This window comes from Brachyistius frenatus, unplaced genomic scaffold (assembly GCF_029030835.1).
Source record: "Brachyistius frenatus isolate BFR_SWC_R1_liver_20210118 unplaced genomic scaffold, ASM2903083v1 Contig_96, whole genome shotgun sequence".
NCBI lineage: Eukaryota > Metazoa > Chordata > Actinopteri > Embiotocidae > Brachyistius > Brachyistius frenatus.
This window is the reverse complement of record NW_027210695.1, coordinates 992,001-1,007,659: the sequence shown is the minus strand read 5'-3', so window position 1 is coordinate 1,007,659 and position 15,659 is coordinate 992,001. Positions and strand designations below refer to the sequence as shown.

The 15,659-nt window shown below is 42.7% G+C and overlaps 1 protein-coding gene across 5 annotated transcripts in view; it reads right to left on the bottom strand.

Annotated features, from left to right (window-relative positions):
* Positions 1-13,739, bottom strand: part of ppfia2 (PTPRF interacting protein alpha 2) — a 151,314-nt gene extending 137,575 nt beyond the window's left edge. For 4 of the 5 annotated variants that reach the window (XM_069711029.1, XM_069711032.1, XM_069711033.1 and 1 more), the window contains exons 1-2: positions 13,461-13,739; positions 3,252-3,510 (exon numbers count right to left, since the gene is read on the bottom strand). In XM_069711029.1, the coding sequence (XP_069567130.1) occupies positions 3,252-3,500 (249 nt within the window). In that variant the 5' untranslated portion in view covers positions 3,501-3,510; positions 13,461-13,739. The remainder of the gene's footprint in view (positions 1-3,251; positions 3,511-13,460) is intronic. The other variant, XM_069711030.1, reaches the window with a different exon arrangement.
* Between the last annotated feature and the right edge of the window lie 1,920 nt (positions 13,740-15,659).

The following is a 15,659-nucleotide window of genomic DNA, read 5'->3' as shown; positions in this document are numbered from 1 at the left end:
GATGCATTACGCAAATATATGAATACGAGGGATCTGGACTCAAAGTCACTTGGTTGCCATCTTTTGATAGTAATCCACATTTTTTATTTGGATACTGAAAATAAAATGGCTGTTAAACAATATTAATAATAATGGAAGATAAATAAACTGTTAAAAAATGTCTTTGGGGACAATTAAGTTGATGTACTTCAAAATAACACAATACAAAAATCTAAATATTTGACCCATGTACGCTTGAAACTAACTTTAAAATGTGTTTATATCAGAGTGTATATTCAGTGTGTTCCAAACCAGTGTCCTCTTATTTAATGAATGGTTTAACACACCACATCCTGTGGAGCTTTGGTCCTATGAGGAGGTATGAAATATTCCTTTAAAGAAGACATCTAAGTCAGAGGCCTAATGTATACAAGGCATCTCATGCAGCCGTGAATATCTGACACAGCTAATGGTTGCCTCCGCCATTCCTCCCCGCTGTAACAAAACTGGCCTGATGAGATGTAGACGGGGAAGACAAGGGACAGTGGGTGAGGACGGGAGGCATATCAGGGAAGGAACAGGGGGTACTGTGGGATTGTTATGCATGTAAGGAGGGGGAAGTGTTGCTGGAAGCGTCGAGTGGGGACGGCAAACGTCACTCCGATCAGTCGAAAGTGTCATGACGAGTAGCGGAGCCTTGACCTCTGATGGAAAGAGGAGGGGGAGGGGGGAAGGGGGCAGAAGAGGAGGAGGAGGAGGAGGAGGAGGAGAGGGAGACACAAGGCAAAGTGCAAAAGAACAGAAAAGGCAGTGAGAGCAGAAACAGAGAGTGAAGGAAAAGACGGGGGGGGGGGAAGTTTGTGGTGGGCCAACATCTAATCCTGCCAGCGCTCTGGGCTTCGGGAACAGGAGGAGTGATATCAGTAAAGACACATTCACAGCCTGCCTATCGCTTAAATGAGGCCACTTCTCTCTTTAAAAAAAAATAAAGAATAACAAAAAAAAGAAAAAGCTCTGCTGCTTCTCTTCTCATTCATCACCTCCTCTGCAATCACACACAGAGAATGGAGGGAGACCTGCAAGCTATCTATTGCCCCCTTTAACAATCCCACTACAGCCTTATCTGAGCATTGTTCCACACTGCTGGTTCCCCTAAAACTGCTGCAAAATGGCATATTTATTAAAGAAGTCCCATTATAAAAGAAGTGTCAGATGCAGTAAAACCATTACAGCCTAATCAGGGGCAAAGACGTTCACAGCACACCAGCACAAAGGTGACGGCTGCTTCGGTGAAATAAGCACATTTCTTACTGTTACGAAAAGGCAGAAGCTGCAAAACACAACACTTATCTGCTGCATATTAAACAGAGACACAACAGGGCCACTTTTCCCTCAGCCAAACGCCTGTGTATAATTACCAGGGTCTAACAAACCACTTCATAAACCATTAGAGTGATGTTGATATCATACGGGCCAATAAGATGCCATCAGATTAATTAATAGAATCATTTGTACCGGCACGTCGCTGGGAGGATCCCGATGACATTTAATTTATGCCAGATGCCGGGAAAAGCACCAGAACAGTATGTCAGCTCTGTCATTACACAATGACAACCCATACATCACCGCGGAGCTTTATACTGCCAGTGGACACGAGCGAAATTGTCTGATAATGGAAATGTTATTTCACTTTGGCAGCCTTCTCTTAAAAAAAAAGTGGTGGGAACATTTTTACGGGAGAGGAATATAGACCCCCAATTTGCTATTCCAACAATAAACGAGAAAAGACGTGCATTCAAAGGTGAGAAAAGAGTGGGAGGATTGATGTCTTTTTACGTTCTCCAACTCAATGTGAGGAGCTTCTGAGTATTTGAAAGCATCGATGAGCAGCATTTTATAGCGCTTCAATTTTCCCTTTTTATTTTGTCTTGTTCTCTCCACTGTATTTTATGTCCACTTGTCTAACTTCTGAAGACCATAAAAGCCTTGAGGCTAAACTATGAGCTTGAAGAGCACACAACCCCGAGTTCAAACCTGCAGTCTGAGATGAATCCGAGATTACACACAGCAAAGGCGGTCTCTGGTAAAAGGAAAAGCATATTTAAAACATCTCGAGACACAGACTCGGAGGATCCCTTTCACACGGCAGATTGAGGAGGTGTAAGTGTGTTAATTTAAATTATTCTAAAGGCCATGGGGCAAGAAGTAAAAAAAACATATTCAAAAAAGGATACTGAAATGATTTTGTGGTTGGTTTATTTAAAAGAAAGGAAGTATCATTTTAACACTTCAAACCCCCTTTCAATTTTAATGTGCGATCACACCAAAGCTAATACAGATGCACTTTACGCCTTCGCCTGTGTCTCTGAAACCACGCGGATTACTGTGCTATCAGCGGGCACCGCCTGCGAACAAAGTCCTCCTCTCTCCACCAGCAAACCTCCAGAGTCTCTTGGAAACACAGTGGGGAAAAGCGTGTGACTGGAATTACTGACACAGTTTTAGAAAGTGCTAATCTCCATTTACTGTAGAAATTATTACGTAAGACCTTCATTTCTCCAAATACTGCTGAAAGATCAACTAACCACACACCAAAATTTTAACCAAACTGTTTAATTGATTTGACTTCAGACGACGGCGAGTTTGCTGTGTCATCCAGCCAACATGGCTGAATGCACTCTCAATGTCTGATTACTCCTGCTATTTTAAATAGCAACTTGTTTTGCACACGGAAACGTGGCTCATTTGATGCATACTTTATCAAAAGTGCTTTACAAAATCATCTGCACGTAATGGAAATCCAACCGCTTATTGAATATTTAAAGGAGTGCAACAAGTACTCCAAATTCATTCTCCCAAACAATAAACTCGGTTGCATGATTTCATTCGGACTTTCAAATTTCATCTGGAGTTAGTGAGAGTCGCTGAGTTGGAAAATTCTCCAAAGTGATGCCACTGGAAGACACACAATGTTTGTGCCATGTTCACTTAAGCGTAGTCAAGTGATGTGCTGTAAATTAAAAGATAATTACCCTCTTTAAATTAACACCACGGCTGGGGAAGAATATATTGCGCGTTGCTCGTATCGCAAGTTGTGAAAGAGAACAAAGCAATGCAACCCCATACTGTATGAAACAGGATCTAAACAGGAGGAAGATCACAGAGTTCAGATGCCTTCATTGCACGTCTCCCCACGTTTCCTGTCCGCATCAGAAACGATTAAAAAGAGTCAACAAAGGCCAAAAGTCAAAAGAGGCATTGGTGTTGCTCACCTGTGGCAGGGCGGAGCTGAGCTGGCGCTGCAGCGAGTCTCGGTCGTAGATGACATCCTGGAGATGCTGCTGGGCCAGTCCGAGGCTCTCCTGGGTTTCCCTCAGCGTGTCCAGCAGCCGGTCCCTCTCGTCCAGCATATTGACCATCAGCTGCTCAAAGTGGGAGTCCGGGTCCGAGCCGCTGCTCTGAGAGCCGCGCTGGCTCAGCGCCGTGTCCTCGCTGATGGTGGGCATCACCTCGCACATCATCTTGGCTCTGCTGAGGAGGATGCAGATCGGACGTCAGTTGTTGTTTTTGTTTTTTTTAAATTAACGCAGCGCGTGTGGTGGTCCTCAACGTTTATCACACAGTCGCCGCCACTTATATTACACACAACTCACTCGCTTAACTGCTGATCTTGATGGCATTTCATATATCAAGATGATAACCTATTATTTGCTCAAATTTGACTGGTAAAATATAATTTTATCTCCTTTTTCTTCTTCTGTCGACCCCGAAGAGAAAATTAGCCTCCTTTATGTAACAAAAAGTACAGTTTGTCATTTAAAAAAGCAAGAGGCTGCATATTCCCTTTTAGGGCCACCACACCACCGTATATTAGTACATTTGAAAGTCAAAAGGTTAAATGAATTCTCAGCTTTACAAGAATAATCACAACATAAGTGGCCAATACTAAAGGCAGCTGAACGTGATTCTGAGTTCGTCAGTGAGTGACCTGAGATGACCTTTGAGCGTGAACAAAACATTTTTTTATCAGCCAATAGATGACATAGAAAAAGATCTTATTGGCTCAGTGTTCTTTTTACATTTAAGCAATAATAAAAAAAAATTAAAAAAAAATGGGTCTGTGCATATAAGACAAGCAAAACAATTCATGTGAGGAAGATGAGTAACTAGTACAAAGCAAAACAAACGTGTCTCTCTCCGTCTCTGTCTACTGCCGACTTCACATGCCTGTGTGTGAATACACACACACACACACACACACACACACACACACACACACACACACACACACACACACACACACACACACACACACACACACACACACACACACACACACACACACACACACACACACACACACACACATACACACCACCGTTTGTATGGCTGTGTCTAAGTGGCTGGGCCTGACACAGTTGGAGCTTGGCTCCGCGTCACCCCGGCGTTTCAAAGCTGCAGAGACGTCTTGGGATGCTGGGCGTTCTGCCCCAGATTTCACGCTTGTGCTGTTTAATGGGCCAGCCCAGATCGGGTTGCATAATACATCGTATCTATGCTATAGTGGATATATGAAGCCGTATTCCAGCTTCCCTCAGGGGCTTTCAAAAGCGTCAGGAGTCATTGTAACCGATGGGCCGGTTCATGGGCTGAAAGTACGTCGGCATCATCATCCGAGTCAGACATGATGAAGCAAAAAAAAAAAAAGCCACCGGTTATTAAAAATGTAAATAATTCAACATAAAGCACGAGAGAAAATGAGAGTATACTCCGTTTACAGAAACTTAGATTGGAAAATGTGATACACCGTTTAACAGCAATTAAATACCGTATTTATCGCACCAAGCTTTCAACCTTCAGGACCTCAGGAGGACGTTGAGCATTCATGGTCTCAGCTGTTTTGGTGTAATGACGGACGAGCTAACTGCTCATTACAGTATTTCCATGTAGCGTATAAGGTGAATATAACAATTTTTAAGTCGTTCGAAGGCGCACAGCTAATTTCCTGTCCCGCTTTAAGCGAGCTACCGTTAGGCTAATGTTAACTATGTCACGTTGGCTCATGTTTACTGAAATTACGGAGACTATGGCTTCGTTGAACATGACATGCAAATATGGCATGACGACATCACAAACATGCTACTAACGTGATAACAATGACTTTTCAAGCATGCTTTTGCTACTTTCAGTTCAAGGTAATTGCGACACTGCTCTTAACTGAATGCACAGATATTGTGGCTATTCGAAGTCGTCCAGAGCAATACTGACAGAAATCGTGACTGAGATACCTTCAAAAGTAAAACCAAACATATTTCAACTCTCCTTTTTCAATCATCTACCAAATATTAAACGTGTCAATCAGTTGCTGCACAGGCAACAGTGCCCTACTTGCAAGTTCGTGATCAATTTGTCTTAAACGGAAGGCCACAGCCACTCAGTGTCTTGACCTAGGCCAGGTTCATTTAGTGAGGTTTCAATATCCCATTGCTGAGACTTGGTCCCCTCTGGATTACAATGCCAGGTCTGTGTCCCAGCATGTCCTGGCAGTGAGACGGGGTCTCCCATATCTTCTGCGGGCACCCGGCCAGGCTCCCACCGGTTCACCATTCAGCCACCATCCGCTGCCATTTAGACTGCAGGGACCGAGCCCGCATGCTGCTTGGCTGGACGCACCGCGCATGCCAGTCTTCTCTTGGAGAGCTGGGGCCGGCTGGCGGAAGGACTGCGGCATCGGGCGTGCATTTTAAGTGGAGGGTAGTGATTTATTCCTCACTGTGGCCCAAAACATGATAGTTGTGCAAACGGAGGAAGATGCTAGATTTATTATAGATGCAGGTTTTATTGTTTTTTTAGTTGTGATAATCTTTTAAAAGGAACAGTCCACTCTTGAATCTTCAACTAGTAAGAAAAAGTCTGTTTTTCTTAGTAATCCGTGCTCATTTTCTATGAAGTTAATTTATAAGTCTACTTTAGTTGAGAATTTCGATTAGATTTCCAAATGCGTGAACAATTGCACCTGATTCTGAGGGTTTAACCACAATACGCCAACAAACATGCCCTGAAATACCAGGCCCATTTTTGTTGTTTAACAGTGTTTTATTTCTCCTTTAAGCTGTGCAGAAAGTGTATTGAGGATGTTTTTTCTTTCTGCTTCATGGCACATAGAGTCCCCTTTTGTACCGTTCCTGCACCTTATGCTTTGATCTCACCGTGGCAGCCCTTTAAATCATTTCTACTGTCTATGAAAAATCAATAGATACGGAGCGAAAGTGCACTGACTGATCTGCTTTTGTCTGCGCTTTTCAGCCTTCATGAAAACTGAAAACATGCGCCATCGCTCTATGAAACATTTATCTGCTTAATTGTGCCATTTGAAAGGCATCAGTTAAAGTTGTGATTCAGAAAAAAAAAGAAAAAAAAAGACTGAGCAATAGCTCTTGTCTGTAAAGCCCGGAGGCAAAATGCAGCGATAAACACCCACCACTTTCCCTAAAATTCCCTTTTTTTTTTTTTTTTTTTTTTTCCTCAGCTGCTCAGTATTTGTTCTACGCTGTTATCAGAGGGCATGTTTGTGCAGCCAGACATTAGTTTCTCTCCAGTGTGGAGCAGTGTTGCTGACAGGTAGGAGTTAGTGTGATCCTCTTGAATAGACATACTCTCATGACCCACAGTGGGCAGTGTGAGGAATGTGCGGGCTGAGAGCTCTTTTTGCCAGCCGGGATGCAGATGCCGGCCAGATTGATCTCGCTAGCAGCAACAATAGTATTTTCCTGCAAAGCCAATTTGACCACCATTAAAATAGATACTCGGTCGACAGATAATCCAAGGGCCTGAAACAGAACGCCTACTGATAGTCTTTCTGTGCTCATTTCCTCTGCAGTGCAAACTCACAGCACATTATGATAATGTACATCAGGAAAAAGCTGCCCTCAAATTCCACTAGCATGTCAGACTATGCGGCATAAATGCACATCAAATGATGAATATGTAAGATTTTATCTGTCAGAGTGATACTCGGTGAGAGAACTGGATTGCTGAAGGAATAGACTGAGAGTGTTGTAAAAAAAAACAGATGAGAGTTAAGTGGCTGAGTTTAGTGCAGCTGGTTAAAGATGTTAAATGTGAGGCTCGAAGTATTCAGGAATCACGGGAGGCAGGAACTGCAGCACGCTCAATTGAACACATTGTGGGCCACAGATGTAATAAGAAGTGCACACAGACAGACATGCAGGGATCATTGGGCTTTTCTCTCCATGCCATATGCCAATCAATGAATTATTCAAGGGGGTAGGAGTGAGGTTTTTCTTCCCAATCAGTGCACCAAATCCAGAGCACCGGTTTCCGCCTCATCCGAGCTCAAACACCAAGCTCACGGCTCGCTGGCGACAGAAAGTTGTATCATGAAACCATGAAAAGATCCAGATCTATAACAGCAAAACCTTCATGAACAATTTGGATTTTTATTTTGAAAGAGTTCAGGGCTGTAGGCTTGTGAAAATCAAAGGTAGACTCAAAGGTATGTTGAAAAGACAGTCAACCTGGAAAAAGGTGAGACGAGATAATTGTTCAAAAGGGTATAAGAGTGTAGTTTTGAAAAGTCTGTCCCTGAAGGCCTTCATTAGTTTCACTCGGTTGTAGACAACAAAAACTGAGCTGGACAGGGAAGTTAAAACCTTCTCAACTTCTCACCTCTGCACCAGGTCGATCGTCAAAGTGTAAAGGGTGTGCGTTCAGACGCTGTTCTGCCAATGGAGAGACACTTCATCCGAAGCATACCGACAGTGTAGTTGCCAGTGCCTGTGCCCAATCTGTGCTGAACATGCATTGAATTTATCATCTTTTGCAACACTGCCTGATCCATTGCCCAATCCAGACAGTTGGGGGAAAGAAAAAAAACACGACCATTGGACAACATCGTTGTAAAGAGCGATCCTCTATGCGTCCTCGTGTCTTCATATTCCTTTCATTTCTGTACTGATCACAACACTTACAACCAACGTTAATAATAAAAGAGCGGTCGCGCAAGCTGTATGCGCTTCAGTGTTGGCTGATATCGGCCACGTCGCATTCACAAATAAAAACAAGCGTGAACAGGCGTCGTCGCGTATTGTTGGTTTTTGTTCATATTCAGATGACTTGGGACAAACTGAACAGATTTCTTGCTTTCATAATAAAGGAGGAATGTCTGTCTCCGTGTCCGCCATTTTGTCTGCAGCTCGGTACACTTAGCTGGCAACTGTGAAGTGTTTCAACGCTCCACGCTGTTTGGACATTTGTGGTAGAAATCGGGCAGGAATACGTAGCGTTTCAGAGTTCGTAGGCGTGCGCACGTGCGGCCTGCATGGATCAGCGACTGCACAAATATTGGAGGATAGGTTTTAAAAAAAAAATAGGAAAGGGATGTAAAAATCGGTGGTTTTGGAATCGTCTCATTTTAAGACACAAGAGTGCTAATATTGTAGAAACTGATTTAGTTTGTATTGACTTGAACCTGAACTACTACAGTTTAACTTTGGGCAGCCTCTGTAAACAAACGATATATTTCGCATTATCATCTTTAAAAATAGTGAAACGGAAAAACAGCGGGACGAAGACAAAATCGTACAAACAAACCTCTGGAAGAATGAAGCAGGCGGTGAACTATTGTATCTATAAGGGACAGATGTAAATTTTGCCACACAATGTGTAGAGCCACTCCATTTTTTTTTTTTTGCCAGCGAACAAATCAGCGAGCTGCAGCTAATTTCCTGAATGTCTTCAGTTAATCTCATTAATGGGAACAATTGTGCGAGATAGATAAGGAGCAGCACACAAAACAAGCAGCATGTTCCTGAGCTGTACGTGGCCAAGTGAGGCAAATTCAGCCCTACTCACCACCTGGGAAACATCAAACGGCATGCGGAGCGCGAGCGCGTGCAGAACAGGCGGCGGACTGAACACGACACTCTGTGGCTTTGGAGATAAGCCGTACCACTGAATGCTTGTTGAGCTGACTTTGGAGAGACTAAAATAAAACCAGCGTTATTTAATAGTGTGTTTAAAGCCTCGTTATCGTCAAGCATGGAATTAATAATGCTTTAACTCATTAGGCGAGGAGAAGGTCATTTAGAAATGTGTGCAAAAAAAAAAAAAAAGTTGGTCCAAAAAGCTCATTATACACCTAATTTTTGCTGAACTGCGAGGTCAACTTTTCACATATTTGTAACAATCCATTAGACTCATTCAAGCTCATTTCCTCACAACACGAATCAGAGAGCGCGACCAAATTGTTTTGATGATAATGCACTTCACTTGCATCAAGACCAGAAGCAGCAAGCTGATTACACGCGTCAGTCTGTGGCTGCCAGGGGAGCTGACTCGTGGGAAATTCCACTTTTAAATAATGTCTGTGTTTGATTTCTTGGCATGCAGCTGAGCACAAAGTGCATCTTACAGACCGCATTGATGAACTCAAAAGGGTAATGGGAAAGCTGTTGTGCGCCGCTCTCTCCCGCTTTGGCATCCATATCAGGCCAACAGGTGGGGGAGAAGGAGCGACGCAGCGTTTTTGTGAATGGAACTGGCCAGATTGCACGGTACACTCATAGTGCTGAAAAAAAAATAATCTCATTCATATGGCACCCTCCACCACAGAGACTTCTGACAACCAGGAGACAGCCTGCCAAGAAAAACAACAATTAAAGTCTATTGAATATATTCATGGCCACAGGAACGTACGATTGCAAGCAGGATGGAGAATACTATCAACTGGTCTTCAGCGCTGAATGCTGATCTGTAACCTGTGACTCTGTGGGGTGACGCAGCAGTTATGCATGATGGAAAAAAAAGAAAAAAAAAAATCCATTCATGCTAATTTATTTGTTTTAGTGGAGAACTGTGATCACTTCAAGTTACTGAAAAAAAACATTGGGCTGATGGGGGAGAAATAAAAAAAATGTACTTCATCTTCTCACATGAAAACTGTCACAAGGTTTTCAAAAGACAAAATGTCATATGACTGTTTTTAGACAGAGCCACCACTGAAGACACTGCAATCATCTCGTGCCATTGTTTTCATGCTTGTTGTTGGGTTTGAGCAGCATGAGGTGTACAATCCACTTTATAAAAATAATTGTAGACTTGGTATTAAAATGTTAACTTCACTATGAGTGATGTAATTTTAAGTTTAACATTAGATACTATACTTTGTTATAATAAGCCACTGCACATGCCAAAGTAAATGTGACTGTAGTGTAAAACTGAAACATTTTCCTTTTTCTGCGTTAGTAGTTTTAAGCTTGGAAAAAAAAAACGCTTTTCCTCCACGGATTTGGCGTCTCAGCTTTGCTCCGGCTCTTCACTGAAGCCGCATGATCTTTACCCTAAGTGAAATATTCATATACCCGAGATGTGTGATAGGTGCGGTGTGAGCCCACCGGTGGGTCAGAGAGCTGTTAAAACGGTTAATTGATGGACAGAGAGCGAACTGGCATCTTTTCAGACAATCAATGATTCATTGAAGTCTTTGTTTTCAAGCTGCTTTTGATGCTTTTCTCTAGGTTTTGTGCTTTGGATTCTTATTTATATTAGTTGTACTGTATTGCTGAATTCAACATTTCACAAGAGGGAGAATATGCCACATACTGTTTTAAAAGTTACATAATCCCTCTTTAAGATGTTTTCGACTACATCCTGCAGTTTATGAAAGGCTTAGTTCTAGAAGAAGGGAGAGTGCAGTCCTCCAACTGATCGGGAAACCCCTTGCAAAAACAGGATTTACTGGACAGCAATAGATTTTTTTTGTTGGACTTATAAAGGCAGAAGGCTGTATATATTTTTAGATGTTTTATACAATAATGTAATACTTAGCTTTTATGAGGCAGAGAAAAAAAAAATTCAATACAGCCTCTCCCTCCAACAATGTTACTCCTGCAATGTGTAAAAGACTCCAAGAAACAGAATTTAAACATCCTGATCACACGTATGTAAAATCATTTTTGGTAAATTATGAATTAGTCTCATTGTAAAGTGTTATTTGTACACCAGTATACTGACAGTCATGTTGAAAAATAAGTAGGAATGAAAAGTCATCTTATGCACACTATGAACACTTAGATTCTACAGTTGTTCACGTTTTAGTGCTTTAAATAGTTCATCTGGATACAAGAAAAGGAATAAAGACACCAGATTCAGGTTAACACCTGGTAACACAATCAGAACCCATAATAATGTCCATAAAGAAAAGGAGAAATACTCAAATCAATCATACAAGTGAGAGAAAACAGTGAAGAAAACAGAGGTTTAAATTCAAAGTGATTGCAAGTGTTAACGGTGTACAAAAGAGCGACAATTAAATTCAAAATTTAAATGAATATTTTAAAGTTGAGCTGGTCTTTTCCCACCATGAGCTATTTCATCTGTAGTGGAGCCACAAGCGTGCTGGTTCTCATCCTCGTCATCCACAACAGTCTGGGAACACACCACATATGTCACTGGTAGCACAACTCCAAACTATTTTTTTTAAATTTTTTATTTCCCCTCGGGGATTAATAAAGTAACTACCTAATCTAACCTAACCTACACATTTTATCGTATAGTTTTTAAATCTCTGCAAGTCGAATCCCATTTGTCCGACTCGTGACATTTACAGTCACCTTCATGGACCTAAAATCTTCTACCAACTGTCGCTTTGTGTCCGTGAATGCTCCGAATCACAATCTGCAGAAAATAAAAGGAGATCCGTCCATGAAAGTGCTTTAAAAACCTGCTTGTGCATCTGTAAATTATTACATCATCAAAATACTACCGTCCTGTTTTACACACTCATTGACATTCTCATGTGAACACTGATACGCCGAGCAGTAAAAAGTGAATGAGACAGAGATGGGATGAAGAGGATGGCACGGGTGTAGAGTTACACCCAGCCTGCTGCCATTAGGGAGGCGGGAAAAAGGGTGAGGAGGAGGGCCGTGCATCAAGTGTGTCCATTTGTCTTTGAGTGCACTTTACCTCCACCTGTGTGTGAGCATCTGCGAGGGCGAGGAAGGGGGTGGGGGGGGGGATTTGTGTGTCTGTGTTCACTGGTTGTGTGCTCAACTGAAAACAAGTCTGCATGCACATGAAAGGATGAAAGGACAACGTCTAGCCTTTACCATCACCCACAATCCCCTGCAGCAAGGTCATGCAAACCCTGAATCGATACAGATTGAATAAGAGCACGGATCGAGGTGAGGAAGAAAAAAAAAAAAGCAATAAAGTTGAAACCGATTTGAAACTATGCCACCCGTCACCGCCGCCATCATGTCAACCTCTCTCATTATGGAAGGTTAAGCAGCAGGCTGTAAAAGATGCCCTTAAAACATAATTTCATAGATATAAAAAGCTGCTGCCACAGGTAGCCACTTCTCTGCATGACACCTCCGGGCAACAAAAGCTTTGTCTGCACACCAGACATATTAAGCAGTGTAGCGTATTTTGCATGGTCGAGGTGCATCACCGAAAAGTCACACTCCTTTTTTTTTTTTTTTTTTTTTTTTTAAATTAAGCATCCTTGCTTTGGCATAATGTAGACTATCTGTGTCACGCTTGGGGGAAAAAAAAAAATAGCGTGAGCCACAGTTTCAGCAAAGATGTCATCCAAATGTTGTCATGTTCCTTTACTCTCCTGGTTGCACATGTTAATATGAATTTGCAAGATCAGAGGTAGATGGCAGCTTTGCCTCCAGCCATTAACCTCCTAACAGCTAAGCCTGCCTTTTCACTCATTCCTTCATTCATTCATTCAGTCACAACACAAAACAAGTGTGAGGCAGATAAATTGATTCATCCCTGAGAGTCTGTTTCATGCTCTCTCTCCCTTCCTTGCATCTCTGTAATAGCCTGGTAATAATATTGTTTATAGGAGGGGCAGCTGTTCCTCATGTGACAGCTTCTGCTTTTACTGTCATTAACAGCGCGCACACGCGCGCGCGCACACACACACACACACACACACACACACACACACACACACACACACACACGGCGAGACGGCCTGACTGCGGCGCTGATCGCGTCTTTACGCCACCGTAACAACTCCTCCTCATCCTCTGAAATGATAATTGGGGAGAATCCTTGGCTATTGTCTCAAGTGCATTACATCATGCCAGCCTCTGTCTGCATCCCGCCCCCCTTTAACTCTCTCCTCTGTCTCTCTCCACTGTGACAGCCCGGCCGAATTTTTGCTCTCCTGCAGAGCCTGACAATGTCAACCCCCCCCCCCTCTTCCGCCACACACACACACACACACATACACGAAATGTATATACCCATCCACACCAGGAGCCTGCTCTTCCTCCAACACCCCCCCCCCTCCCTCCCTCACCCTATCAGTCCAGAGTTGAGGGATGTAGCTCACATGAGGGCACCGCAGAAAATCACCTTGAGCCCGCAGGAACAAGGAGGGGGGGGGGGGGCAATGTAGGTCACCGCAATACCGGCGGCAACAGTGTGCATATACTCACAATTTATTCCTTTACTATGAGCGGACGCTCTGCCAGCGGATCAATGACAACTGCAGTCTCTGGGAGCTCTACCATGAAGCGGTCAATCCTGGGAGGCTTCTTCAGTGCAAACAGGCAGCGACGCCGAGGATCGGATCGTAAAGGTGCGGCTGTTCCCCGGCATCGTCCAAAAACAAAGGAGCAGCAACGATCGCCAAATTAGCCGCATCGGGGAATGACATTTGATTTCCGGGGATACACACACACACACACACACACACACCGGTCGGGAAATTATGGCATGTTACAAATTCTGCTGTGATAAGCGGAGCTGGAAAAGACCATTGTTGGAGCTGGCGGAGGGGAGGCGTGTGGAGTCTTAAAGTTGCAGCTGTGCAATTCCTTCTCTCCTGTGCAAAACCTATAACAAGCCTGATAATAATATTTAATATAAAGAATTTGCAGCATTTCTCCAAATTTCACTGACTGCAATAAATTGATTAAAAAATTAAAAACCAAATGAACGAAATAAAACGCGTAAAAAAAAGAAAGAAGAGGAAACGACCTACGATGTGGGCTTAAAAACAGTGATAAAATATTTCACAATCCTGCAAGCATTTTCTACAAAATGTAAAACAACTTTCCGACCACCAACCACGAAGATCGTTCAGCATTCAGAAGAAACTGTCCTTTTTCCCCAGAGTCAGTGAAGCAGCCGCCACCTGCAGCTCTGCTCACCTTCTCCTGCCAAACAGATGGTCTCTGCCGGGTTCCAGATGTTGGATTTAGGAATGCTTTTGCGTTTATTCTTGTATTTGTCCAGAACATGTGGAAAATAGTGGGTGTCTAATGCAGAGAATCATTTCTATTATTCCATGAAGGATCCTCAAACAGAATCTCTTCTTTAAATTAGATCTGTGCTCAAGAGGTTATGATAGTAACCTCCTAACCTTAAAATACACAGCTTGATCATATACACGGACAAAACTATGTGAGCTTTCCTGCCTTCAAAAGTTAAACGCACCGATGCATGTTTTACCGGAAGTAAACTTGAATTCATTGTGGTTGTTTTGATCAGCAGAGTGACATTAAGACGGCCAGAAGAACATGGTGGAGAAAAGTATTGCTACACTCACCCACACAGGGTCATTTTTTATGTTTTTTTTTTTTTCTAGTTCTGTTTTAATGGTTTGGGTGATGTTTCCTAGATCCATTTAATGTTAAAGCAACAAAATGTGACATCTGCTGCTGCCATTACCAAATTCAGGTTCAGGTCATTTGTGCCAACGCTCAAATACGGCCCACAGGAACGTGCCCTGATCTAGCACCCCTGTTTAGAAATTCAAATGATTACTTCTTTAAAGTGAAGCAACTTTCGATGTCACGGCAACAGCAAAGGTGGTTTTAAAGAAAAACTGTTCCAATTCGTGGTCGGAAGATTGGTTGAGATTGGTGGTCATTTCGCGTCATTTGATGCCAATAAGCTGCCCGCACAAAAGACCCTACAGGGTCGTGTTTTTTGGTGGAGGACAGTCTCTCCCTCACACGTGGGTGTAATGTGTTGGTGTCCATGTGCTTTTGGCCAACTGCTTGGAATTGATTTATGTATTTCATTACATTTATTTTGAATAGATTGTATTATTCTAATTCTAAGGAACTCTTAAGAACCACCCTTTCTGAGCATGCTCAGAGAAGCGCTAGTCTGATGGAGCGAGCTCAAAGGATGAATGAAACAGTAATACATTCAAACTTCTAGCGCCCAAGGCCACTTTCTCTCTGTGAAAATTTGAAGGAGACACTGAAAGACACAATATGTATCCTTAGAAAAGGAATAACTGGAACTTGTAATTTGTGTTTCATGTCCTGGTGCTCAGCAGTCCGCTCTGTGGTGAAAGCTGGTGATGATGACAAACAAACAAAAATAACTGAGACAGTTCTGGCCCACAGGCAATAAAACATCGAAACTGACGAGCCCATACTTAATCCAGAATCAATTTCCTCCCCCGAAGTTTGGTGGATTTTCTTTAGACTGAAACTATACAAGTCAGTTTGAATGCTGAGAAGTGATAACAGGCCTTCAAATAATCAATACTGTGAAATCTAAAATGATTGAAGGAACAAATGTTCAGGTCTCCGTCTTCCTGTAGCGTTTTATTTTCAGTGGATTCATAAAGGTCATATCAGAAGCAGTTAATCAACTGTCTAATGGTCACTGTGGGC